The 27,567-nt window shown below is 42.9% G+C and overlaps 1 protein-coding gene across 2 annotated transcripts; it reads right to left on the minus strand.

Moving 5' to 3' along the window:
- Nucleotides 1–238: 238 nt before the first annotated feature.
- aspm (assembly factor for spindle microtubules) lies at nt 239–27,567 on the minus strand. Of its 2 annotated transcripts, XM_079506368.1 has the most exons (27): nt 27,157–27,567; nt 25,789–25,932; nt 24,129–25,665; nt 23,839–23,934; nt 23,325–23,426; nt 23,049–23,201; nt 22,366–22,605; nt 21,778–21,845; nt 21,507–21,648; nt 21,244–21,374; nt 20,628–20,803; nt 18,961–19,106; nt 18,256–18,341; nt 17,870–18,082; nt 17,243–17,447; nt 16,512–16,660; nt 15,843–15,971; nt 12,908–13,102; nt 7,273–12,552; nt 6,984–7,133; nt 6,685–6,876; nt 5,127–5,319; nt 3,979–4,133; nt 2,951–3,127; nt 1,561–1,730; nt 547–680; nt 239–295 (listed from the first exon to the last, which is right to left on the minus strand). In XM_079506368.1, exons 1-26 carry the CDS (start codon nt 27,436–27,438, stop codon nt 578–580), a joined length of 10,614 nt encoding a protein of 3,537 aa, XP_079362494.1. In that variant the 5' UTR covers nt 27,439–27,567; the 3' UTR covers nt 239–295; nt 547–577. The 2 variants fall into 2 exon arrangements, with proteins under 2 accessions (XP_079362494.1, XP_079362493.1); XM_079506367.1 differs by having other exon boundaries at nt 279–680.

The raw sequence follows: 27,567 nt of genomic DNA on the forward strand, positions 1-27,567 counted from the left end.
AATAAGGTAAGAAAACAACCCAAACCTCTAAAAAAAAGTGGTCTTACCCTTTAAAGGGCAACTTCGTTGGTATTCAACAAGCCTACTGGCTGAGTTAATCTGACAAGATAACTCAGCTTTCATGCCCAAGTATCTCTGTATCGATTCTATGATGATATTGTGGTGTCTATTGGTGCTTTCAGAAAATATTCATTCACAAATAAATAAATAAAAAGATCCCCATGAGTAATGCCTGTATAATAAGTAGACAAAAGCAAATAGAACAGTCAAGTAAAAAATAAACTTGAGTCAGTTTATTGACCTTTAAAACCAGGAAAATACAATACTTTGCCATATGATATCACAATATGCAAAATCCCAGAAGATATCTGGTTTCATATGACAATTATCAATATATACAGAGTGTGTGTGTGTGTGTGTGTGTGTGTGTGTGTGTGTGTGTGTGTGTGTGTCAGCACTACAATCAACATCATCTGCTTTTATGTCTGGAGACAGACACCTACTGCAGGAGACTTGCATACATATATATAAAAAAAAACATTATGCATCATTTTCAAACAGTGGAAAAACAACATATTTACAGCACAATAGAAAAGGTTTCTGCCACCATCTCAATTGCTCGAAGCGGATCTACGATGTCTTTCAGCTTATTTTTCCCGAGAACCCAGTCTGGTCCAAATCTGAAAATGAGGGGGAAAAAAAAGGGTTCATCAATATTCAACATTGGAAATATTCCTTCCGTTCAACTCGAAACCCAGTCAATATGGTGTGGTCCTGGATTTACGGGCTGAGGTTCCCCTTTAACAATTCCTATAGGGGGTTCCAAATGGACCTTTAGGTCTGTAACTCAACTCTGTGTACAAATGGACCTTTAGGTCTGTAACTCAGTGTACAAATGGACCTTTAGGTCTGTAACTCTGAGAGTGTACAAATGGACCTTTAGGTCTGTAACTCAGAGTGTACAAATGGACCCGGTCCAACAGTATTGTAATGGCATTGCAGATGTAAAGTCCACATACCAGCCCTGACAGTGTGATAAAACTGGTTCCGGAAACGCTTCAGAATGTCATGGATCCGCTTCCGGATACCAACCCCCAACAGCAGTGGTGTAAAGTAACTACCAGTAAGTACATTTACTTAAGTACTGCACTTAAGTACAATTTTGAGGCATTTGTACTTTAATCGAGTATGTCCAATACTTCTACTCCACTACATCTCGGATCCAAATATTGTACTTTAATTTATTCGATGACTATAGTTAGGCCCTACTAGTTACTTTGTAGATTTTAACATTCATTAACCACTTCAGCCCTATACACATTTTGGCCATTTGAAAATAGCCGATGTACAAGCTCACAATGCGTTGCGACACGACGCATTGTGAGCTTGTCGATCAGCCATTTTCCAAATGATTTTTATACATCTGATAACTTGAAATGGGACAGTCTACATGAGTACATTTTGATGCCAATACTTTTGTACTTTCACTCAAGTATATTTTGAATTCTAAATTGCAGTATCGATACTTTTACCACCACTGCCTAACAGCCACACACTTACTTGGGCACCGGCCGAGATTTGCGAGGCGTCGCTTGCAGGAAGCTCCCATTAATGGACGCGTTCATCTTGTGTCTGATGAGCGTTCTTTCCGCATCCATTTTATATTTGCGGGTTGTGAGGCGGTAGATGCTAGAGATCCTATCCACAGTCTTGGGGAGCTTCATAACCTCCTAAAAGTTCAAGAAAAAACACTTTTTAAAATAGATCACTCAACACATAAGTTTCAAACATGATATAGTAATTGTAACTCGTTTCAATCGAGATGAAGATTAAAATGTTTGCCCAGCATGCCTGCCCAGAAGAAAGGGATGCTTGGGTTCATGTGGTTAATACTGTATACATCAATGGTTCTCAATGGTGGGTGTGTAGGGGAGGGGGTTACAGATACATTTATTAATATAGAACGGTAACACTATAAACATCGGCTTTTTGAAAATAGCGACACTATGCATGTGGACAGTTTGTAGATAGGCAGGCACACACACACACACACACACACACACACACACACACACACACACACACACACACACACACACACACACACACACACACACACACACACACACACACACACACACACACACACACACACACACACACACACACACACACACACACACACACACACACACACACACACACACACACACACACACACACACACACACACACACACACACACACACACACACACACACACACACACACACACACACACACACACACACACACACACACACACACACACACACACACACACACACACACACACACACACACACACACACACACACACACACACACACACACACACACACACACACACACACACACACACACACACACACACACACACACACACACACACACACACACACACACACTCTCTCTCTCTCTCTTTGACAAATCTTGGAATATCTTTTGAAACATTTTAACAACATTAATCTTGGTGGTCCTCGACACAAATGCATTTCAGATGGGGGTCCACGGAAAAATAACATTGGGGGGTTGGGGGGGGTCCTTGACATGAACAAGTTTGAGAACCACTGCTGTACATCAGTGTTGATTTTGACAGCAAATATTGTTTTAGTTTTAATCAGTCTTTCTATTCTTAGTCATATTTTAGTCAGCTGAAATGTCTTAGTTTTAGTCGACCAAATCTAAAGTAGACTTTGTTGACAAAAATGTATTTTGAAAGGCCTTGGTATGCTTGTAGATCTGCCATGTTCAGAGCGCAACACCCGAGCGGAACCAAACAACAAAAATGTAGTCAGCTCATTTCATAGCTTAGTTTTTATTTACTTTTCGTCAGCGAATAAAGGCAGTCGGCGAACATTTTCCGCCATAGTTTTAGTCAACGAGATCAGCACTGTGCTTGGCTACAGACCTGGGCCCGTTGCTGGTCCTGAAGGAGGAGAGCCAGGAGGAAGCAGGCCTTGGTAAAGATACTGCCTCCCTTGTCCGCCACCTTATCACCAGCCTTCTCCCGGTACCTCTGCAGCAGGTCCAGCAGGGTCTCCACAGAGCTCTCCACGCAGTACACAGCCTCTGTGGTCTTATGGTACTGAGGTACAACAAGGTGAAGGTTATGGTAACAGTGAAACATGACCACGAAATGTACAGATTTGCATATCGTCGCCGTCAGGTAGAATCCTATTCATACATTTACACTTAAATATTTTACACTTTATAGTGTCAGTATCACGCAAAAGTAGATCAAATAGTTAAATGTTCTCTCTTTGGAAGGGAAATAATCTATACAGCTGTGCTACATTGGTTCCTGTGGAACTCATTATTTTATTTCTTGAAAAGTAACGGTTTTGGACATACACACAACACAACACTATTAAATATGTTGCAAACTGAATAAAAAGAGAACAACTGCTCACTGAATGTAGTGAATAGCGAAAGCGCCATGTCTGTCCTTAACGGAAGTGAAACTTCACATGGGCTTCATTAAAGTGGAACTAAATGTCTGAAGGAAGTGTAACAGACCAGAGAGGAAAGATTTCATGCTGTGTGGATTTTTTCTACTTGGTCTATCTAGTCATTGAACATTGGAGGCGTCTCTTTTCTGTTGAGATAGCCCTTTTGAGAAGGGGAACATAGTAAGGGGATTTTTGTGCATCAGCACATTCTGTCCAATGTGAAACACTGTCACTTTCAGCAAAACAAAACAGAACAGTGAAGTGGAACAGACTAAAACAAAGGGTCACATGGAGCATGATATTCTAGGCAAAAAGTGAATATAAATTATTGCAATCCGATGTCACAAGCCATGACAAACACTTGAAATTAGTGTACTGGTGCTGGTCTGGTGGAAAAGCTTTAGTAGTTTTCCCCAAACAACGTTTCCAGCACTCGGATTCTATGCAATTTGTAATTTAAAGCATGCACGGTCCTTGTTCCAGGTACCTTGGTGAGGTTCAGGAGGATCTGGATGGAGTGAGCAATAATGTCCATGCATGGTATACTCCTGTTGCAGGAGCGGATGAGGATGAAGATGTTCACTGTGGCTCCACTCTCCACCAGTCGTTCACAGCACTCCGGTGATAGTCTGGTCGCCGTCTCTGTACAGAAACACAATTACAACACGCATGAGAATAGTACAAAAACAGACATTTCGCATGGCGTCCTGCCATTTTCTGTTTGAGAGGCAGGAATGATCCAGACAGCTGGACACAAATTGATCGAGATTAAATAATTGTCACTGCCCTGATGTGACGCGTTTAGATTTTTTCATTGGTCATTATTTAGCACTACAGATCATGAATTTAGGCTTTTATTATCCCTAGCTCAGTGCTATGCAGTGTGACTTTGTTCTCCGTTGTAAAGTCAGTCGAATGGCAGTAGGAGAGAGATCAACAGTCTTACTCTTAAGGGACACTTCACCCCTTTTGCAACCAGATCTTATTTTAATGATGTGTGGGAGACAAACACATTCCTGGGGGTTATGTGGGTAATATGTGTTTTTAGATATTTTAGTATTTCAAAGATGGGCTCACTTCCTTCCTGGACTACAATTCCCATAATGTTTTGGTGCACTGCTCCTCCTTGTGGATAGGGGGAGGGCTGTCTTACTGAGACAACATGTAGTCCAGTGAGCCCAATGTCCATGAAATCATGGACACTTGGAAGTACTAAAATATCTAAAAACACATAAATACCCCAGGAAAGTGTTCTCGTCTCCCAAAAATCATTAAAATAAGATCTGGTTGCAAAAGGGTCCCTTTAACATAATGGTTACTTGGCATCCCAAAACAGGGGACAGTTTGAAAGCAGTTAAGTCGGTCTCTGGCTTTTATAAATATTAAACCAATGAAAAGTATTAACAAGAGCGTCTGACTAATAAATAATAATTACAACAAGGTTTCTACCCGACAGGGACAAGAACATACTTTTAGCATTTTTATAAACGCCAACTTCAGAATAATCGAGCTTTATCAGAATTTGCGTTGGAAGACTAAAGTTTACTGCAGACATCAAGTCAGTCAGAAGAAGTCTAAAGTTCATTGCAGACAAACATCTAAAATTTCCAGTAAAGCATTATGATAAGGCCTTACCCAGGTTTTGTAAGGCTTCCAGAATGTGAGCAAAATCTCTATATTTAAGGAGGTAGTCCAAAGCTAAAGATGTCTTGTTGCCCAATTTGTCTTCTTCTCGGACACCAGTGGACACTCGTTGTAGGCTGAGTCTCACTTTCACCACTTTGGGATTGTCATTAAGCATGCGGGAGCGGTGCCCTCTCCACAGAGCCTTGAGGAAAGTACAGGAATAGAAATAGAATAAAGAGAACATTTTAACTGTTTTTGCACAACATATTTTTCTGCGATTTTACCTTTATTAAGTAAAGGGAGCATATTCAATGAAATGTATCAAATAATGTCTAGTTAGACTTCAATTATTTGAACTACGGGTATTCAAAAATCAAAGGTGTGAAATGTGCTTGGCAAAGTAATTAAAGGACCACTTCACCACTTTTCAACATCTCTTCATATAATTGGTCCTCACTAATGTTCATGATAAAACACCACCATTTTTGCCTACTCGCTCTGTGTCTCCTAGGAGTAGCCTGGTTAATAAACCAGACCGAATCAGCCGTTGGCAAAAAAAAGTTGCCTACCAGCGGATTACGGTCTGGCGAGGCTCAGTAGCACGCCTCTTTCCTACAGCAGAGAACAGGTCGGACCAATCGGGACACGGTATGCAATATAGGCGGGCTTTGGTACAGTGACGTTCAATGCTTGAGACTTTTGACTGACAGTAGCTCTGACCAATTGCGTCAAAGAGAAAATGTTCCCCGGGAAATGAAATCCAAGTGGAGCCAGCCCAGACTGATATACCGCGACAGTGTTGTGTGATATTAGTCTGGCTTATTAGCTATCCTAGGAGGGCTTTGGGCAGTTCGGACAACCGTCCACCAGTGACATCATCATTAGGCAGATTTTTTTTTTAAACAAGATTTGTTTTAAAATATATTTAGATTTGTATTATCGTGAGAACGATGGCTTCAACTTTTGCATTGCAACTTTTCAGGAAAAGAAAGCCTGCCATTTCTATTAGCTTGGATTCACCATCGATGATGTCACTGGTGGACGGGTTTCTGAACTGCCCACAGCCTTCCTATGAGACACAGACTGAGTAGGAAAAAATTGTGGTATTTTATCATGAACATTAGTTAAGACCAATTATTGGAAGAGAAGTTGAAAAGTGGTGAAGTGGTCCTTTAATAGCAAAAAAAAGAGTAATGGGAGACATCTTGCGTTTTCTTTGCAGTGAAATCTTTCAGACCGACATGATGATTGTATGACTTATCCCTTGAAAAGACTCAATTTTACTACAAGCTACAGAATGTGCAGCTCCACACATTGTTCTGCACTGTGTGTGCAAGCTGTGTATTACATCCGTTTCAAAGCAAATTACCATCTGTCTACACTGTAGACAGATGGTAATTTGCTTTGAATGTAATTAATATAAATACTGTAGACTCTACAGTATTTATATTAATTACATTTAAAGGTACTGTATATTCTCATGAAGAAATTAAGCAATAATATAACTAAACAATTCTCTCGGCTCATTCGCCTGGCACTTGAGGGTGGGAGAGGTCGGATGTACTACCTGAGCTTTGATAATGCCTCCCTGGAGCCTCCTCCGACGCTTGTGGAGAAGGAATGTCTTGGCGGCACGCTGGATGACGGAGGCAGCAAGGTGGCGTCGGGCTAACCAACGCCTGACAGCTCTCTGAGCGATCACTACTTTCCTCCTCTCCGCCAGGAAACGGGTCCTCTCCTGCCTTGCTCGCACCCATCGCTGGCGGGACAAGAAAAATAACATATTAAAGTCTTGAAAGTTGGAATCGCCACGGAGCAACTCTTACTGAAACGGATTAACTCCCATTTTAAATATAGACGTCGTACCTGTATGGCGATGACCGAGTCGATCTGTGTCTTTGCAGACTGCAGGGCCCAGTGGGCTCTCAGGGATCTCTGGATCCTTATGGCACTGAGGTGGTGAAAGGCCGCTGCAACAAAACGGAGCCGCTTCCGTGCCTTCTCTGCCTCGCGTACCTAGAAAAAATGTAAAACAGATACATGTCATTATTAATACAAACATGTAAAAGTAGTATACAAGTGAAAGTCATAGAAATTTTAAAAAGAACAAAGCAATTCAGTGTAATATTGGTGACTGTGCTAAAACCGCAGCTACCTGACGTCTTGTAATCCAGCCTCGACAGTAGGACTGTAGCGTAATGGCAGCACTTCTCATGTGGTTGTAGTTGTCCCTCTCTGTCCTAGCCAGCCAGACTGCCCGGACCTTCCGCTGTAGAACCACAGTTGCCTCCCTCTGCCTCTGGAAAGTACGTCTATGGACGGCGCATCGCCAGCAGGACTGGATCAAGGTGGCAGCTCGATTTTGTCGAGCAATCTCTCTTCTAGCCTGATGGCCTCTTAATGCAGCCTGAAGGATGATGGCAGAGTGCTTCATTTTCAGGAATCGTTCTCTCTCTAGTCTTTGAAGAATGCAGGCCCTATAGTATCTCTGGATGATGATGGCAGACAGGCGCATGGCCTGGAATTTGATGTGCTCTCTGTGCTTTCTGAATAAAGATTGGATGACAGTAGCTGCTTGATGGCGACGAGCAAGCTCCAGTCTCTCCCTGTGGCCTCTGTAGGCTGCCTGGAGACAGACCACAGCAGCTCTCATTCTCCGGTATTGTTGCATTTGCTGCTTGGTTGCCACAGTGGCTCGATAACGTTGCTGAATAGTGATGACGGAGGACTTCAGGGTGAGATATCGTCTGTGTTCACAGTGGGTTCTGTAGGTTCTCTGGATAACAGTGGCTGCATGGTGCTTTTGTTTGACTCTCTGCCTGGACTTCATACCACGGAAGGCCGCTTGTAAGAGAACAGCTGCATTCTTCTTAGCATTTAGAGCATGCACCTCCTCTCTCATCAGCTTATTGGCCCTGAAACGTGCTTGCATTGCGTTTGCAGCCCACTGCAGTTTCTTGTAGTGGGCCCTCTGCAGGTACTTTCTAATGTGGGACTGAATGGTTATTGCTGCCATGCGTTCGTTATGTTTCTGCTGCCTGACAACCATCCCTCTGTAGGCTGCCTGGATGGATATTATTGCCATGCGCATCAACACATAATTCAACCGGTCTTTTTTTGCCAGTTTAATTGCCCTGTATTTTTGCTGACAGAAAACAGCAGCACCCTTGATCGCCAAGAAGCGGTTACGATCCTTTTGAGCATGGAACCTTCTCTGAATGACAGTTGCTGCTCTGTGCATATTGTTGAGCTCACGTCGCACAAAATGACCCCTTAATGCAGCCTGAAGGACGATGGCAGAGTGCTTCATTTTCAGGAATCGTTCCGTCTCACGTCTTTGAAGAATGCAGGCCCTGTAGTATCTCTGGATGATGATGGCAGACAGGCGCATGGCCTGGAATTTGATGTGCTCTTTGTGCTTTCTGAATGAAGATTGGATGACAGTAGCTGCTTTATGGCGACGAGCAAGCTCCAGTCTCTCCCTGTGGCCTCTGTAGGCTGCCTGGAGACAGACCACAGCATCTCTCATTCTCCGGTATTGTTGCATTTGCTGCTTGGTTGCCACAGTGGCTCGATAACGTTGCTGAATAGTGATGACGGAGGACTTCAAGGTGAGATATCGTCTGTGTTCACAGTGGGTTCTGTAGGTTCTCTGGATAACAGTGGCTGCATGGTGCTTTTGTTTGACTCTCTGCCTAGACTTCATACCACGGAAGGCCGCTTGTAATGTGGTGGTAGCCATTCTGACTCGTTGGTAATTTTTCACTTGGATGCTTCTCAGTTTCTGAGCTCTAAACCACTCCTGAATTGCACTTGCTGCACAGCATTGCCTCCTAAACGCAGACTGTTGCTTATGCCTCTTGAAGTTGGCCTGAATGACAGTTGCTGCTCTGTGCATATTGTTGAGCTCACGTCGCACAAAATGACCCCTTAATGCAGCCTGTAGGATGATGGCCGAGTGCTTCATTTTCAGGAATCGTTCCCTCTCTCGTCTTTGAAGAATGCAGGCCCTATAATATCTCTGGATGATGATGGCAGACAGGCGCATGGCCTGGAATTTGATGTGCTCTCTGTGCTTTCTGAATGAAGATTGGATGACAGTAGCTGCTTGATGGTGACGAACAAGCTCCAGTCTCTCCCTGTGGCCTCTGTAGGCTGCCTGGAGACAGACCACAGCATCTCTCATTCTCCGGTATTGTTGCATTTGCTGCTTGGTTGCCACAGTGGCTCGATAACGTTGCTGAATAGTGATGACGGAGGACTTCAGGGTGAGATATCGTCTGTGTTCACAGTGGGTTCTGTAGGTTCTCTGGATAACAGTGGCTGCATGGTGCTTTTGTTTGACTCTCTGCCTGGACTTCATACCACGGAAAGCAGATTGTAAGAGAACAGCTGCATTCTTCTTAGCATTTAGAGCATGCACCTCCTCTCTCATCAGCTTATTGGCCCTGAAACGTGCTTGCATTGCGTTTGCAGCCCACTGCAGTTTCTTGTAGCGGGCCCTCTGCAGGTACTTTCTGATGTGGGACTGAATGGTTATTGCTGCCATGCGTTCGTTATGTTTCTGCTGCCTGACAACCATCCCTCTGTAGGCTGCCTGGATGGACATTATTGCCCTGCACATCAACACATAATTCAACCGGTCTTTTTTTGCCAGTTTAATTGCCCTGTATTTTTGCTGACAGAAAACAGCAGCACCCTTGATCGCCAAGAAGCGGTTACGATCCTTTTGAGCATGGAACCTTCTCTGAATGACAGTTGCTGCTCTATGCATATTGTTGAGCTCACGTCGCACAAAATGTCCTCTTAATGCAGCCTGAAGGACGATGGCAGAGTGTTTCATTTTCAGGAATCGTTCCGTCTCACGTCTTTGAAGAATGCAGGCCCTATAATATCTCTGGATGATGATGGCAGACAGGCGCATGGCCTGGAATTTGATGTGCTCTCTGTGCTTTCTGAATGAAGATTGGATGACAGTAGCTGCTTTATGGCGACGAGCAAGCTCCAGTCTCTCCCTGTGGCCTCTGTAGGCTGCCTGGAGACAGACCACAGCATCTCTCATTCTCCTGTATTGTTGCATTTGCTGCTTGGTTGCCACAGTGGCTCGATAACGTTGCTGAATAGTGATGACGGAGGACTTCAGGGTGAGATATCGTCTGTGTTCACAGTGGGTTCTGTAGGTTCTCTGGATAACAGTGGCTGCATGGTGCTTTTGTTTGACTCTCTGCCTGGACTTCATACCACGGAAGGCCGCTTGTAATGTGGTGGTAGCCATTCTGACTCGTTGGTAATTTTTCACTTGGATGCTTCTCAGTTTCTGAGCTCTAAACCACTCCTGAATTGCACTTGCTGCACAGCATTGCCTCCTAAACGCAGACTGTTGCTTATGCCTCTTGAAGTTGGCCTGAATGACAGTTGCTGCTCTGTGCATATTGTTAAGCTCACGTCGCACAAAATGACCTCTTAATGCAGCCTGAAGGATGATGGCCGAGTGCTTCATTTTCAGGAATCGTTCTCTCTCTCGTCTTTGAAGAATGCAGGCCCTATAGTATCTCTGGATGATGATGGCAGACAGGCGCATGGCCTGGAATTTGATGTGCTCTCTGTGCTTTCTGAATGAAGATTGGATCACAGTAGCTGCTTGATGGCGACGAGCAAGCTCCAGTCTCTCCCTGTGGCCTCTGTAGGCTGCCTGGATGGATACTATTGCCCTGAGCATTAACAGATAATTCAACCTGTCTTTTTTGGCCAAGTTGATTGCCCTGTATTTTTGCTGGCAGAAAACAGCAGCACCCTTGATCGCCAAGAAGTGTTTTCGGTCCTTTAAAGTACGGAACCTTCTCTGAAGGACAATGGCCGCTCTGTGCATCTCCGCCACCTCACGTCTTGCTCTGTGACCACGGTATGCAGCCTGGATGACGATGCTAGCAGACCTCATGGTTCTGTACCTCTGCATCAACTCATTTCTAAGCCTCTTTGCCCGGTAGCGCTCCTGAACAACAGCAGCAGCACACTTTGTGGCAAGGTAGGCCATGCGCACTTTGTGCATTTTGAAGTGAGCTTGAATGACAGTGGCAGCATCTTTCTTTTTCTTTAGATCTTCTCGAACTCTGAAACCTCTGTAGGTAGCTTGTATCTTCAAGGTGGCACGTCTTAGCTGCCTGTACTCCCGTTGTTGTTCTTTGCCCTCAAGGAGAGCCCTGTATCGGCTTTGGATGATAATGGTTGCACTCTGGAGGAGCAAGTATCGTTTTCTACATATCATCATTCTCACTGCAGACTGAATAACAGCAGCAGCCTGCCATTTTACCCTCAGCTCTCTTCTAACGTTCATGCCTCGGAACCCTGCTTGGAGAATGAGAGCAGCTCCCTTCACCTTCAAGTAGTCCGTCCTCATCACCTTGCCAGCCATGCAAGCTCTGAACTGCCTCTGCATCACTATAGCTGCTGCTTTTCTTGACTTATACTGTGCATGTGCTTTGTGCCGACGGTAATGGGACTGTATGAGTGTGGCACTTTGGTGCAGTTTCTCTAACTTCTTCCTGTCGGCTCTCCCCCTCCAAATGGCTTGTATAGAAAGTGCAGCATGCCTGAGAACCTCATACTCCTTCCTTTTCTTCTGAGCCAATGCAATTGCTCTATAATGTTTCTGGATGGCAATGGCTGCTTTTTTCAAGGACAGGTAGTGCCTTTGTGCTGCAAACTTCCTAAAAGCTGTCTGGATAAGTGTTGCTGCCTGGTGCTGCTCCTTCAGTAGTCTCCGTGCAACATGGCCACGATATGCTGCCTGTATGGCGGTAGCAGCGAATCTCGCCTCAACAAAATTCTTCCGGTCTATATCTCTATTCACAGAGGCCCTGAACCAGCGTTGGATCATGACAGAAGCTTGTCTCATCACAGCTAGCCTTTTTCTGACAACATGTCCTCTGAAGGCACTCTGGATGATAATGGCAGAATGTCGCTGAAGCCTCAACCTGTGTAAGTAGCGCCTCTGTGTGTGACCTCTGTAGTGAGCCTGAATGACAAGAGCACTCCTCTTGGTTCTTGCATAACGAAGGAGACACATGTGCATTCGGTACCAGGACTGTATCTTCAGGGCGGCAGCGGTTTTTCGCGCCATCCTTTCCTTGTGCCATTTCCAGAATGCCGTTTGTATCACCATGGCCGCTCGGTTCAACCTCTCCAATCGCTGGGCCTTCCGTCTCCGGTAGTTCCTCTGGATCTGGACAACGGAGGTTCTTAGTGAGATATATTGCTCCCGCTCTCTTCTTGCTGTGGTCCATGCTCTTGTGTATTTCTGAATAACTGCAGCAGCCTGCAGTATTCTGGCATAGGCAGAGGATGCCCTCCTCATCCGCCAATGGGCTTGAACAACAATGGCACTATATCTGAGGTGCTGGTAGGCCCTCCTAGCGGTGTACATCCTCCACTGAGCCTGCAGTGGACAAAGAAAATGATGCGAACGGTATGAGCTATTGAACTTATTCACAATTTGCTTATACTTGGTACTCAAAGTTGCACCACAGCCCCACAGGAGTAAAATGGTCACTGTATGAATGTGGTTAATTACACAAACCTGAACCTTTATGTATGTGTAGTACAGTAGTAGTTCACTTCAGTAGTTCATTTTGTCAAATAAGTTTGAATTAAGAACAAGTTATAATTTATATAATTGGTACAGTATATATTTTGTTTTAGTTTAAAATTATTTCATGGGAAATATAAATGCACCTTTGGCTACACCTGCATTTTTCTTCTGTATCCATCTAGTACAAATGTAAATATGCTACCTGGATGACCGTGGCTGCATTGCATCTCAGAGCCTGGAGTTCAGCCTTCTTCTTCAGCCTCAGAGCATTGCGGGCTGCATAACCCCTCCATCTTGCCTGGATGGCAAGGGCAGCAGAATTCTGCCTTTTGGCTTTCTGCCTGTGGAGAAAGCTTCTGACCACAACTTGGATCTTTACTGCAGCCACGTTTCTTTCCTGTAGGAGGTCAAGGAACAAGATGGTGAAACGATTAGGTGGGGCTTAGCGAACGGTCCATTATTTCCCACTTATTTTATGTCATAGACCAAAACAGGGAAAATCTTTTAAGACTGTGTTAACCACAGACCTTTATAGGCATTTAAACAAAAACCCATAGTCTTCTGGTCACAGGAAGCTTTTTTCTGGGTTTTAGGACTACAAACCTCTGCACTCTATTGTTAAGGAGATACAAACTTAACAGTAAAGGGGCACATTTTTACATGTATAGACAAACCATTTATATGATTATTAAGATTCACCACTTTCTCAAAATACTGTTAGCTGCAACAACATACATTAAGAAAAACTAAAGGTGCGTCCAGACTTGGATGGTTAGAGCGGCGCGATTACATACAAAGACGAGAATTGCCTGAACAGGCGCGGCGCGACCTGGTGCAGTACAAACGGGACGAACCGAAGCGAATATATATTCCGGTCTGAAAACGCAGCTTTAGTATATCTGTGCTCTCCCAACAGAAAGGCAAAGTAATGGCCAACAAACAAATTGTTTTCTTTTTCCTTCTTTGTTTTCCATTTCCTTTAATGTCTTTTATATTTGTAAATCTGTGAAGCACATTGGGTTGCACTTGCTGTCTGAAATGTGCTATACAAATAAAGTTTTGATTGATTGATTAAAGTAAAGCGCTAATCGTCATGAACCGTTAAGAAGTGGTGGTTTATGGTGCACTGGTGGTCTGTGAAGGAATTCCATGTGGTCCCTGGTCATGTATTTAGAAACACAGGAAAGTGAATTCCATGTGGTCCCTGGTCATGTATTTAGAAACACAGGAAAGTGTTCCATGTGGTCCCTGGTCATGTATTTAGAAACACAGGAAAGTGAATTCCATGTGGTCCCTGGTCATGTATTTAGAAACACAGGAAAGTGAATTCCATGTGGTCCCTGGTCATGTATTTAGAAACACAGGAAAGTGAATTCCATGTGGTCCCTGGTCATGTATTTAGAAACACAGGAAAGTGAAGACTGTCTTTTATTGTTACTTTTGTTTTGTTGTTGAGAAACTAAATGACCTGGTGACCTATGATGAGGCATCAATGTTGTAATTTACTTAGAAGTTGGAGGTGAAGAAATTCCACAGAAAAGGAGTTTGAATCTCAAGAAGGGGAAGTGTACCCAGCTTGGTTCAGTCTCTCATTATTAGGAAATATAGATGTGTGTGCTTGACGCTCTTACAATGAGTATCAGTTAATATAACATGAGTTTAATATAGAAGGTTGGATAAAGTAAGAACTGAATTTAATTATGGTAATAGATCAGTGGTTCTCTACTTTTTCTGAGCTACTACTAGCATACCGTATTTCAGGTCAATAATATAATTTGTTGTGCGTACTACCGCATAGTATCGTGTAACACATTTTCATTTTCAAGCCTTTCCCTCTACACCACACCTATTAATGTTTATGGACTTTTTTTTCTTTTACATTTGAATACATTTAACAAAATGTATTTACATTTTAAAACGTTTTCCCATGGACCACCTGCAGACCCAATTATACTAGTATAGTATAGTCCGTAAAGTATTGGTTGAGAAACAGTGGGATGCATAAACATTGGATGCATATAGAAAATAAAATGAAGAATCTTAGCCCATATCGCACAGACAGCACCCAACCAAACAGTGGTCCCCAGGTTGATTCTTAGGCCTAAACCGCACCAATGCAACTCCTTGCAACTGCCATTGGGGATAATGGTCTCAAGCGACTACATGCAACTACTACATGCAAGGAGTTGCATTGGTGCGGTTTGGGCATTAGTCAGGGTGGTGGTCCCTGGTTCACAATCAGTTGAAACCCCCCGTGTTAAAAAGTGAGTGAGTTATTGTGCCAAGAAAACAAGTACCGGTATTATTATTATATGTGCAACAAAGTAACTACTATAGAAAGTAAACCGCAAAAGCATCTATTTGTTTTTGTGGTGTGTGGAAAATAACTAAGCACATGTTTTACTTCTACTCCACTACAACCCGGATCCAAATATAATATTTACTCCACTACATGCATTTGAAAACTTTATTTATTAGTTTCTAAAACATACATTAACCACTTCAGCCCTGTATAGATTTTGGTCATTCGAAAATAGCCGATCTACAAACTCACAATGCACAGCGATGCGACGCAATGTCACTTTGTAGATTGCTGCTATTTTCAAAAGATTTTTATACATTTGAAAACTTGAAATGGGACATTCTGCATAATGAGTATTTTTTACTTTTGGTACTTTAAGTACATTTTGATACCAATACTTTTGTACTTTTTTGGTTAAGTCAATTTTGAATTCCGGACTTTGGCCTGACTCACACCTTCGCAACAGATTGATGTATGCTTGTTGTATGAGATGTATAGCTGATGCAAGCTCGCAATGGATTTCCAATGGGAGTCACATGGTTTGACACAACATTTGTGTTGTATGAGGGGGAGGGGGGCAGTCAAAACACAGCCGAAAGCCATACACCACAAATGTTGTGTCAAACCATGTGACTCCCATTGGAAATGCATTGCGAGCTTGCATCAGCTATACATCTCATACAACAAGCATGCATCAATGTTTTATGCTAGATGTAAAGGTGTGAGTCGGGCCTTTTACTTGTAAAAGATGCACTGCAGTATTGCTACTTTTACTCAAGTAAAATATGTACTTGTACCACCACTGGAAATGTTTCTTCTTCGACATAAAACCGACCTGGTAAACTTCCTGATCTTTCTTCAGCCTGTACTTTCGCCAGGCGTCCTGGATGACCCGAGCAGCTCTGGTCTCGTTGCGCAGATCCAAGAGACGTACGCACAGGAACGACAGGTATGACATCACAACCTGGAAAACAGCATGGATGTGGTGATTTAAGCAATACCACTCAGTTATTCACATCATCATGTCTAGTCTGGCAAGAAGCAAACTAAAAATATGTTAATGTTACTTAATTTTATGTTTAATTAATACCATGTTAAACAGGGACCCTCCACAACCTCCACCTACTTTTGAGCCAAAAACACTGCAATATCTCAGGACATACTGTTCTGTTGTTTATTGCCCCTTGAAAAAAATCGAATTAAGTTTACTCTTGGCCATTGTCTGCACTTCCATTGCATATTTTTGCATTATTTTCCTAGTTGTGAGCATGGCAAGCAGACCAGGGGAAAAACCTTGTGTTCCGAGTTCTCCCAGTTCAACTCAACTCACATGCTCTGTCCTGCACTGAGTTAAGCTGCTGTTGTTGCTGTGTGTCAGTTATGTACTGTGGTATTTGGGTTACCATATTGGTTCTTAATGTGCTTCTGCCCCAATTAAACTTGGGAACATATTATATGTTGCAAATAGTGATTGACTTCGATATGGAGTCTGAGCCACTCTCACCTTCTCGTTGGGGATGGTGTTGGACATGTCAGCTGTGTTTATCATGGTGGGTACTCCACCCAGGAAAGTGACAGCAGAATTTATTAATCGGAAATTGTTTTTCTCATTCTCCAGGAGCTCTTTGTAGTCCAAAGAGGAAGCTTCTGGACCTGTGTATAACACAAGAAAATAAAACATTGGTGGCAACGTTGGCCTTTTTTCCCCCAGTAGTCAATTAGTACATTTTCAAGTACAAGTACATTTTCAAGTAACACACTCTGTAGCATGTTGCGTATCAAACTACAATGTCACTAGCTGCCACCTAGTGTCAAATTGTGTTTTTTAAAAGCTACTGCTTAGGAAGGAAGCCGAGTCAATCTCTTGTTGATGCACTGAAATGCTTCTAAAGAAGTGGATTTCAATCCTTTTCATGTCAATGGAATTATTTGTAACAGTTGAAATCAATAAGATATCACTATTCGGATATTAACCTGCTGGCCGGATTAAGTGAAGGTGGGGGCCGCATGTGGCCCCCAGGACTCTAAAGTACCAATTCTAGAGGAGCTCAGTCTCGTGATCAATTACTACAAATACCATTAACTGCAAACTGGTAGTTGACACCTGTTCCACACAAGCTATTGGAGCCGGACTATTGTCTCCAAGTCAGTGACACTAAGCTTGATAAACTCTACAAAAAGCTTAATTTACTGCTTTGTTGTCATCTCTCTCACATAACAATGTCTAACATTTACCATCTTGGCCCATCTGCCTGGAGTCAAAAGAGTTGTCCGAGTCACTGCCTGAGGAGTCGAGTTCCACTCGACCCCGCTGGGAGCACTCCACAGTCTGGGTGGTGCACTGACTGACGGCTTCTGCTGGCAGCTGGTTGGGGTGGTAGTGGTGGATCAAGTGGCAGAGAACACGGCCATCCGAGAAGGACACTGTGAAGTTCTCTGCCTGCGCAGACGGGAACAAAGACGTACGATAAGTTTGTCATTTTCTCGAGTTTCAAAGTGGGAACATACACACACCAGGCACAACATCTGCTATTTTACTTTTAAGAGCAATACAAAAGTGTACCTGTTTTTGGTCAAAATTTGTGTTGCTTGTTTTTGAGTACATTACAACAGAAAACAATCACTTTGAGTGAACAACTGCTTTGTTCCTTTTATGTCATGTGTGCGTTTTGTTATCATGCTACCATCTTGGCCAGTTCAGGCTCATAAGGGATTCTAGAGGAAGAATACTGTACATAAAGCATTATTCAAATGCGTAGTTTGTCTACACCAAGAAACATTACCTAAATTCCTAGTGGAATATCCAGACAAAAGGTTTTTGTCTGCGTGCACAGCATGCTCACTAGTCATCATTCTTCTCACCTGCAGGCCATAGAAGTCGCAGACGGCATTAACCCAGTCCATCAGAAGGGCGATCTTGGTGCTGCTGTGTTTGTATGGCACCCTGACCTTTGCACCGCTCGACTTTAGGCCCTTATCAGCCCTCAGAGAGGCCAGCCTCAGTTTAGTGCTCCAGGTTCTCGTCAGGAAATCTATCTCCTCCCTCAGCTGCTCCTCATCCAAAATCACCTCCACCTAACAGGAATTTGAGGACACACGATACGATATGATAGAGTACTAGCTATAGCCACTACATTCTACCAGAGACGTGCTTTTAGAAGCGAGTTGAACACATCTTCTACCCAAACTGAAACAGATTTTTTTATATGTGTTTATATGTTTTTATATGTTAAAAACTGGGTACACACCTGAAAAGCAAAGATGAGTTTCCAGAGGAGGCTCAACGTCTTTTCCCTGTGTCCGTCCACAATATCCCTAGAATCAATGGCAGATCCTGCAAATGGGAAATAGGAAAACAGATTCCAGTTTTAAAGTTTCTGAGTGAGATAATGTAACCAAATGTACAATTATACAGAGGCACACTTCCAGTCTTATAACTGTGTATAAGCAATTCATTATGCTGATTTTGATTTGTCTTTTTCAAATTAAACAAGTGGTGTTTACAAGCAAATGGCAAGTGTTCAAACTGAAATGACAGATGCAGCTAATGAGCGGCATCTAGAAACGTGGCAGAAATAAAAATCACTCCCGTGTGAAGTGAGTGGTGCAACTCTGTGTGGGGGTCCCCGGAAGTTCCAGACGCACAGGAACACACCCAGGGTGCCGCCCCGCTTCCGAAACGGTCCAGAAATGACAGTTACCGTGTGTGGGTCCCCGGGGGGGGGACCCACACACAAAATCATCATATAACAGTAATATGTGCGCATGTGTTAGGCACTTAGGCTGCACAACAGTGACGCAATTCTCGTGCTCGGACACAGCCAGCCAGCCAGGGACGGACCCAGGGACAGACCCAGGGACACACGCCGTCTATAGGAGTTGCACCACTCAAAAATACCATGACAATTCAACAAAGACATTACGCTATGAAAGGAGTACAATATGCCAATTACCATATTCGTCCTTTAGGTCAACACCTCTGTCTTTGAGCACCCTCAGTGCAATTTCCACATTGTGGACCTTTTGTAGGCGGCTGACGGTTGGAAGACGGAGCTTACGTGATAGACTCCAGTCCTTGATGAACAGCTCCATCACCCGCCTAGAGGTAAAGCCCACATGAAAGTGAAACAAGACATACATACAATGCCCTTTCATAATCATAACCAGCCCTGGGTGAGGTGAGAGATATAGACAGAGAGGGTGATATTAGCAATGATGTCAAACATGGAATAAAATAAAATCGAGCACCGACTGGACTCTGTGTTGCCGTGTACAGCTTAGAACAGGGGTTCCCTCAACTGGATAGTACACATTGCCCCTCTGAGAGCTGACTTTGTGTGATCTCACTGGTCCTAATAGCCTGCTTTATGATCGTTGTAGAAAATGTTTAAGACACCCTTCCTCTTCTCATGGTCGAAATCCAAAGCCGTTTTGTTTTTGTCCCCCTCAGCAATATTGTAAATACTTTCGTTCTCTTGATTGTTGTTTTTTTTTTGTCTGTCTTTTTCTTTTGTCTGCCCACTCTCTTCTTTTTCTCCTTCTGAAATGTACACTCTGAAGCGATATTGCCCTTTGCCCCTGTTAAGTGTTAACCTGATGCCATATGTAGTCCTGAAGAAAGCAAGGACACAGAGACACTGGAGATGGAGTCACTTGGAGGGGGGAGGGAGGGAAGAGGGGTGAAAAAAAATCCTGGGAACTGCACTTGTGTCCTATGTATGCATAGAAATGATGTTTTTGTACTGCTTTTTCCAAATAAAATAAATATTATATAAAAAAAAAAAAGAACAGTGGTTCCCAAAATGTTTTCCCGGCCGGGACGCTAGATGTGGCATTTACCATTTCTTAAACCTTTTTGTTTTCAATGAAAATTATTTGATTTTTTTTTTCATTATTCTGAAATGCTTGTTACTGTGAAGTATACATAGTATAGAGTTCACATGCAATTGGCAAGTATGCCATATTTTGTCAGAGTCCAGAGTCTCCAGACTCATCTGCCAACCTCAACTTCAGACTAGTCAATCATTTATTTATTCCTGCACAAAACTCATTTCTCATACCCTACCCCAGTGGTTCTCAACTTTTTCAGGCCATGACCCCCCCCAAAATAATCAGATTTGAACTGGGGACCCTCCACACTGACAAGTACATGGAATTGTAGGAGTTGAGGCATTACATTTTGTTTGACTCTGCTCCGTAGATAAATATTGCTGACAATTCTGAAAATAGCTGATCTACAAGCTCACAACGCCTCGGCGTAGATAGTCTACAGTATTTTCTCAATTTTTGCCTCTTTCTTCTATTTGAGATTTTGGCCCAGGTTTGATGTGTTTATTTTTTTATAGCATAGTTTATAGTAGGCTATAGTTTGTACCTTTCGATGCAGTAATGGTCCTTTTAGGTATTAAAGTCTTACATTGTCACTTCACTGTCAGCTGGGGACCCTCCGGTTGAGAACCACTGCCCTACTCTACCGTGTTCATACAATTGGTGAGTTAATATAAATAAAATTAACAATGGAAGGCTGTGTTATCTAACTCTACATCTAATCATCTTCTAATTCTAAGTGTGAAAGAGACTCAGACCACTCTATGACAACATGCCAGTATATTTCACTTACACTAGACGAATTCCACATTTCAAGTCAACTGCCAAGTTCCTCACAGCAAAGTCAAACTCATCCAGGGGTGTCTGACCATGGGATACTGGCAATCCCAGGTAACCGAGATGCCGAGGAAGGATCCCCTCTCCACTCAGGAAGTCCCTGGAGAAAGCCAGGAGCAGGTCTTTGCTCGTCTGTAGCAGCAACAGGAACACACATTAGGAAAAAGAAGTAGCATGGCAAAAAAGCATTTTAAATGGGATTCAAAACCAAAAGACAAGAACATAACAAAACATCCCTGATTTGTATAGACTTAGAGCTTTTGTCCAGTGAATTGGCATGTAGAAATATTGAGGATGGGTCATAGGAATTTGCAATATCTCACAATTGATGTTTGATCAGCTTTACTTTCAATATTTAATTTTAATATACCAAGAGATTGCAACTATACATCATTAGCTTTGACCCATTCTGATTTGTCAATCATGGACTGACAGACACTGTCAATCAGGACACGCACAGGATTATCAAGACAGGAGCTTGGTGTGGTAGAGAAGTAGACTTACTGCCTTAAAGGAGTATTTTGGTCATATGGTGCAGCTTTACTTTTCTGTGTGTGTGTGTGCTGCTCTACCTTGAACTCTGCGTCCATGCAGAACAGACAGGGGTCATGCTCAATCAGTCGAGACTCTTTGGCCTTGTCCAGGAAACAGACCAACAGGAGCAGCTTCTTCAGACTGAAGCGAGACAGCGCCTCCTCGTGGCCTAACCAAAGAAAGTAAAATGAGCATCAATGAAACCAAACATGAACAATGTCAAATGTATACTTTGTACTGTGCAGAGTGGAAAAAAGCTGATTACAAGCACTGTTAGAGTATACAATATTTTCCAAATTACCATCTTTGTAAAGGTTAGGCACTTTGGCATGTCTGAACTGAGCAGCAAGGTCTGGATTCCACAGCAGCCGTTTGAGGATGAACATGGCCAGACCCAAGACATCACCATTACTCTCCAGTGAGATCAGCTCCCCAAAGATCGTCTAAAAGGCGTGCCAAAGATTCAATTGATGAGAATCGTGTCAATGAACATTACACACATTGAAATGGAAAAGGTCCTTGTTTGAAACACAGATCAGAAGTAAAAACACAACATTGCTGTGTGCGAATACCTCAAGTCCAATCCGTAACCACAGAGGATTGTACGCCAGCAGCCAATTAAGAACTTTTTGGCGTTCACCTATTGAAAGACACAAACACAAAGATTACAACCTTAGCTACAGAGGCCATGAAATGGGGAACCAGGTCCTTTACCGCCTCGCGCAACCAATTAAAATGTAGTCCGCTCAATCACAATGAATCACAAGACCACAAAGTAAATAAAGTCATCTACATCCTAGGGCTGGGCAAATTAACCGGAAATATATCCAAAACTGATATTTATAAATTAGAAACAATAACAGACTTATAATCGAGACGCACCTTGTTTTTAATGATATACATTTTTCATGTCAATGAATCGACACAATAAATCCTAATAGTTTTTATAATAGACAAGAACGATTAGTCTGCATTATACTTTGTTGTACAATGATGGCGTACGAAATAGTGAAAATAGTTGATCTACAAGCTCACTATGCATAAAGATGGGACGTATTGTCATGGACGACGACGGCCATTTTCTATTTAAAAAAAAAAAAATATTCATTCATCTTAATCACGACAAAGTCATATCACCCAGCCCGACTTCATCCACTTACCGATGTCCTTCCAGAGGTGCCGGTCTTTTCTTATCAACAGCCTCTTGGCCTCCACTTCCTGCTCTAGCCTCTGGATGGCTTTGACCATGGCCTCGGATGTGAATAACTGGCAAGCTGCACGACGGAGGCGGTTTAGCCTTCGACGAGCTGTGTATGTGCTGAACGACATTTCCTCTTTGGTGGGAGCTTTGGGCACATTGAACGTCTCGTCGCTGCTCATGACTAGAGACGCAGCGTTCACTGCATGAGTTGAAGACAAGAGAGAGGGAAAGGTTAAAGCTCTCCTAAAGCTTAAGCTACACACACACACCTCATGAATCATTCGTTTAGTATATATGGTGTGCTGCAAAATCCCACAAAATAAATCACTGGATGAACTCAGTAAACAGCATATCTAAACAGACAGGTTTCCGTGGAAGTCACACAAATCATTGATCAAAGCCCCATATCGGTGCTTCTAGTTCCAAATGTAAGGCACATATGGTCGCTCTGAAGTACAGATACAGGACTACATCAAATAGTCATTACAAATGTGATTTTGACAACAAATGCCCTAAATAAAGGACAAGGAAAAACAGAAATGACAACTGAAATAGGAACAGATCTTGGGAGTGGACACCAATCCTATATGGGCCAAAGACTGTCTATCGAAGTCAAGACAAGACATGTTAATTTAATGTTACCTTTCCCTTTAGCAACTTCAGTGTGTACTTTGAAGTCATCTGGGGTGAGGATGTAGTTAATCCAACAAGTGAATCCTCTCTCCTGCTTCTCAATCCACCTCTCATCATAGAACATATTCTTGGCTGCAAATGGCATTGGGTGTCTTGGTATGACTGTAAGAAAATCATGCTAAAATATTACCAAATCATAATCCACAGACACAAAAGAAAAATTATATATATATATATAAAAACACTGATGAAATCAAACTTTAGCCCACAATAAATATCAAATACCTGTTTGTACAGGCTTAATGAAGGTCAGCTTAGACTGTGCCACTGCAACAATTCTTGCTGTCTTCACAGGCCGTGCACCAAATGACTTCAAAGACTGTGAAGCTATGAACACAATCAGAAAATAATTTTCAATATATATTTATATTAATATAAAAATACATTCATACTAGTATACTATGGAACAATTAAATGGTAAATGGTGCATTTATTTATATAGCACATGCAGCCTTTATCCAAGGTGCTTTACATATTGTCACCCATTCATGCACACATTCATACACCGATGGCGGTGGAAATCATGCAAGGCACCAACCAGCTCATCGGGAGCAATTAGGGGTTCAGAGTCTTGCTCAAGGACACTGCGACACTAACTCTGGGGGAGCCCAGGTTCGAACTGGGAACCTTGCAGTTCCCAACCGGCCACTCTACCCCTGAGCCACCGCCACCCCAATTGACATCTTAACATCACAGGTTAGAGGCCAGGTATAGACAGAACACATTCACACACACACACCTTGTGACAGGTTCTTGGAGCTTGGTTGCTTGGCTTGGGTAAGGGCCACTGACTGTGCAGTCTTTACAGATAATACAGATTTAGAGCGCACTGAACCTGCAAAAAAAAAACAGAATGCACAAAATATCATGTGGCTGCACATAATATTCTTTTGTCAACTATAGTTATACCACGCTTTCAAGTGTCAATGGAAAATTGGAGATTATCTGACAGAACATCAAACACTAACAGTGTAAAAAAACGGTAATTATTTAGGCATAGTCTTTCAAAACCATTCCACATTTTCTCACCTGCCGTTCTTGGCTCCTGCCTCTTTGGTACACTCCTCTTCTCTTGCACCGATTTCTCCTTTATAACAGCTGCCACTCTTCTCCTTTTGCCTCTCTCAGTTTTCCCAACATTCTCAACCTTCTCTCCCTGCAGAAATTCCTCACTCTTCCTCTTCTTGTTCCTCACCGCCTTGTCCAACACAGCCAGGCTGTGGATTGGGAAAGTCAAGTCTTCATGGACAGACAGAGGGGCTAAAATAAGATGTGGTGGGGTGCTTAAACTGGTTATTAAAGATTGCTTAAGCACATCAGAGCCTGATGGTGAATCACAGGGAAGAGAGAATGAGACCACGGATGGAGGAAATGTGACAGTGAAAGTATTGTCAGATAGGCCTGAACGCACTGAAGAACTGACTGGAGAGGTGATAGGGAAGGGTGCCATAATTGGGAAGGCAGTTGGCCCACGCAAATCATCATAGGCGGAAGTCATGCTGATGGATTCTGATTTCCATGTCGGCCGTCTGTTTTCATGTAGAAAGCTGTGTGATGTAGAGTTCTGACATTCCACACTTCTGCTGCTGTCACGTTCTATGACAGGGAGATCGGGCGTGGCTGGGCTCGATTCACAAGGACTGCTGGCATCAGTGAGCTCAAGTGTTTTCTCCAAGAGCTTTCGTCTTGACTTCTTTACTATTCTCTCGCCTGTTGCGACTGGGGCTTTGACCTTTGTCACGGTGGCAGAGGTAAAATAACACTTCTTAACTCTTAGGTTATCACCAACCTGTATCTCTGGATCAACAACCTGGCTGGTGCCTGGCTTTTTGTTCACGAAGAAAGTAAGTCGTGGCTTACTGGACTCCACCGGGCTGTCATTTTCAGAGCCACCACCATAACTTCCACTCAAGGATTCTAATGAATCTGAATAGTCATAACTGGAGCTTGCATTAGGAGGACTGGCAATGAGATGAATCAGGTCAGAGTCAATGATGGCCAGAGCATCTCTGACAGACGGAATTTGAGTTTGGGGTAAAACACATTCACTTTCCGTAGCCACAGCATCAACAGGGCTTTCAAGTGACTGTATGCGGGGCATGAGGTTTTTAAAGCTCTCTGGTGTTCCTATGGGTGAAAGTGTCCTGTTCAGCACTCTGGTTATCATTCTGTGCTCAGGTGTGCTTACTAATTCATGAGGCTCAGCTGAACCGTTGGTAGACTCCATGTGATCGCCAACAGGGACAAGCAGAACAACAGGAGCGTTATTCTGAACGCTGTCCTGGTCTGACTGGACCAGGGCCTTTTGCTTAGAAGCCCTCTGCTGCTCTGATTGCCCAGAGCTATATTCAATAGGGCTGTACTTGAGGGACCTCTGCCGTACTCGCTCTCCCTCATTGAGCAAAGAAAGTGGGCTCCTGGGTTTTCCACGCATGTATTGCTGGTTCCGGGGAACTTGAAAGGTCTTATTGGCTGCAATCTTCAAGGTGGGCCCCGTTTTCTGTCCTCTAGGCGTGACTGATTGGTCACCTGCCCTCTTGTTTTTGATTGAATCCCATAAGCTTTTCTGAAACACAGTACAAAACATTATGAGACACTGTTTTAAATTACATGCTCCAGATAATGGCAATGTGTGATTAAAAATAATAGAGTTCTCCCAGGCCAAAAATCCCTCCTGCTTTAAATTTACCTTTTTCTTTTTTGGTGCCTCTGCTCTCCCAAGCACAACTGCTTGATGTCTGAGGACGCCATTTGCATTGAAGATGACCAGTTCTCGAACTCCACCTTCTTCAGACGGGGTCCAGGTTATTGTCAGAATGAAATGGCTTCCAGGCTGCCAAAATAAAACATATGTAAATACGTTTTCAATGTAATGAGTCCCGGGATGCAGGGAAGGTATTTTAGATGAGTCCCAGGGACATTTTATGAGTCCCACTTCAACGACGTTATGAGTCATATTTTACCATTTTTACAAATTGCAGCATTTAACTCCCATTTAATTTTATATGGTTATAATGTGGTTATATTCATGTAGAAAACAGAAGAAGAAATGATTATTATAACTAAAGCTAGCAAAATAAACTATAATAATAAATAAATAAAAACAGTACAGTAGTATAGTAGTGCATCCCGTGGATGCAGAGGTCGTTGATTTATTGCGTCCCTCAACTATAAACTGCATTTTGGGATGCAAAATGCACCCTATTTTAATCTCTGCCAATATGGTATTGTACTAGTCTCTAGAACACAGATATAATGAGGTCTCACTCATTGGAAAAGAGTTGGCCTGTCACTAGTTTATGTTACTCTATGACTGTGGTAAATGTGTAACAGCCAATAGACTCTTAAATACTGTTTTGTACCACAACATCACTCGTGAGCAGGGTTTCTGTTTATTTAATGTATTTTTTTTATCTATGAACAAATTACTTAACCACTGGGCATTGGGCAACATTTTATACTTTGTATGTTGCACATTGGTGTCATGCAAAAACAAATAGCAGCTCACAACACTTTGCAATGCAAAGGGTGCCCAGATAGAAAGGACAATTCAAGCTTTCCCCACAGCTGCAATGTTGGTGAATTTAACGTCGTTTAATACAAGCAGATCGCAAAAACAATTTGGATGAGTGGGGAGTCAATGGAGGGTATTGCAACTCTAGATTCATCCCATTACTAAACAAATTTTAGAGTTGCAAATTGCGGCTACCTAACCTTACAACACATTTTGGCAGCACACTCGCACTTGAAAACAGCATGGTAATGTGTAAATACAAATACAGGTTTACTAGCCTACTTAACCAAGACAATGGGTGTGGGGACCTTTACACAATTGTTGTAGCTGTTGTTCTTAATATTCCATTGGCTTAAGCATTGCCAACGCCCAACAGCCTACACATTGAATTAATATCAAAACATTGGTCTTCTTTTTGTACCCCTTTTACCTCAGCCTACATTGTTAGCAGCCTATAAGTAGATGTATTTTATTTATATTTAGACCAGTCAGCTGCAGGCTATAATAACAAACAAACACCGACTCCATGTTTCCTGTTGTTACCTGAATTGTAAAACTGCTGTGATCCACAGAAAAGCCCTTCGACGAAGGTATTTTCTCAACTCTAACCTCGGCCACGGCATCCTCGGTAGGATTGTCAACGCGCAGAAGGGCAGACTTCGAGGTGCCCAGCTTCACACAACCGTAGGTTACAAACGGAGCCTTTGAGAACTGCATCAAACTGAGAACTGGAATGGCATTTTCTTTGTCGCTGCTGTCTCTCTTTGTTGGACTGATGATGTCCAGATATCCTCCTCTCCGCGTAGAACTCATACTTTGAGCCATTCTTGGCGAACACTCTTTAAAAACGCACAAAACTAGTCTGCGGCCGCACGCTGCTACATGACATGTCTCAGTCTGACTGCCTGGCGAAAAAACTACTGACTGTGACTGGTTGTTGTTGCCGTTTAAACA

Source organism: Electrona antarctica (genome assembly GCF_951216825.1).
Source record: "Electrona antarctica genome assembly, chromosome: 7".
In the NCBI taxonomy this organism is placed as follows: domain Eukaryota; kingdom Metazoa; phylum Chordata; class Actinopteri; order Myctophiformes; family Myctophidae; genus Electrona; species Electrona antarctica.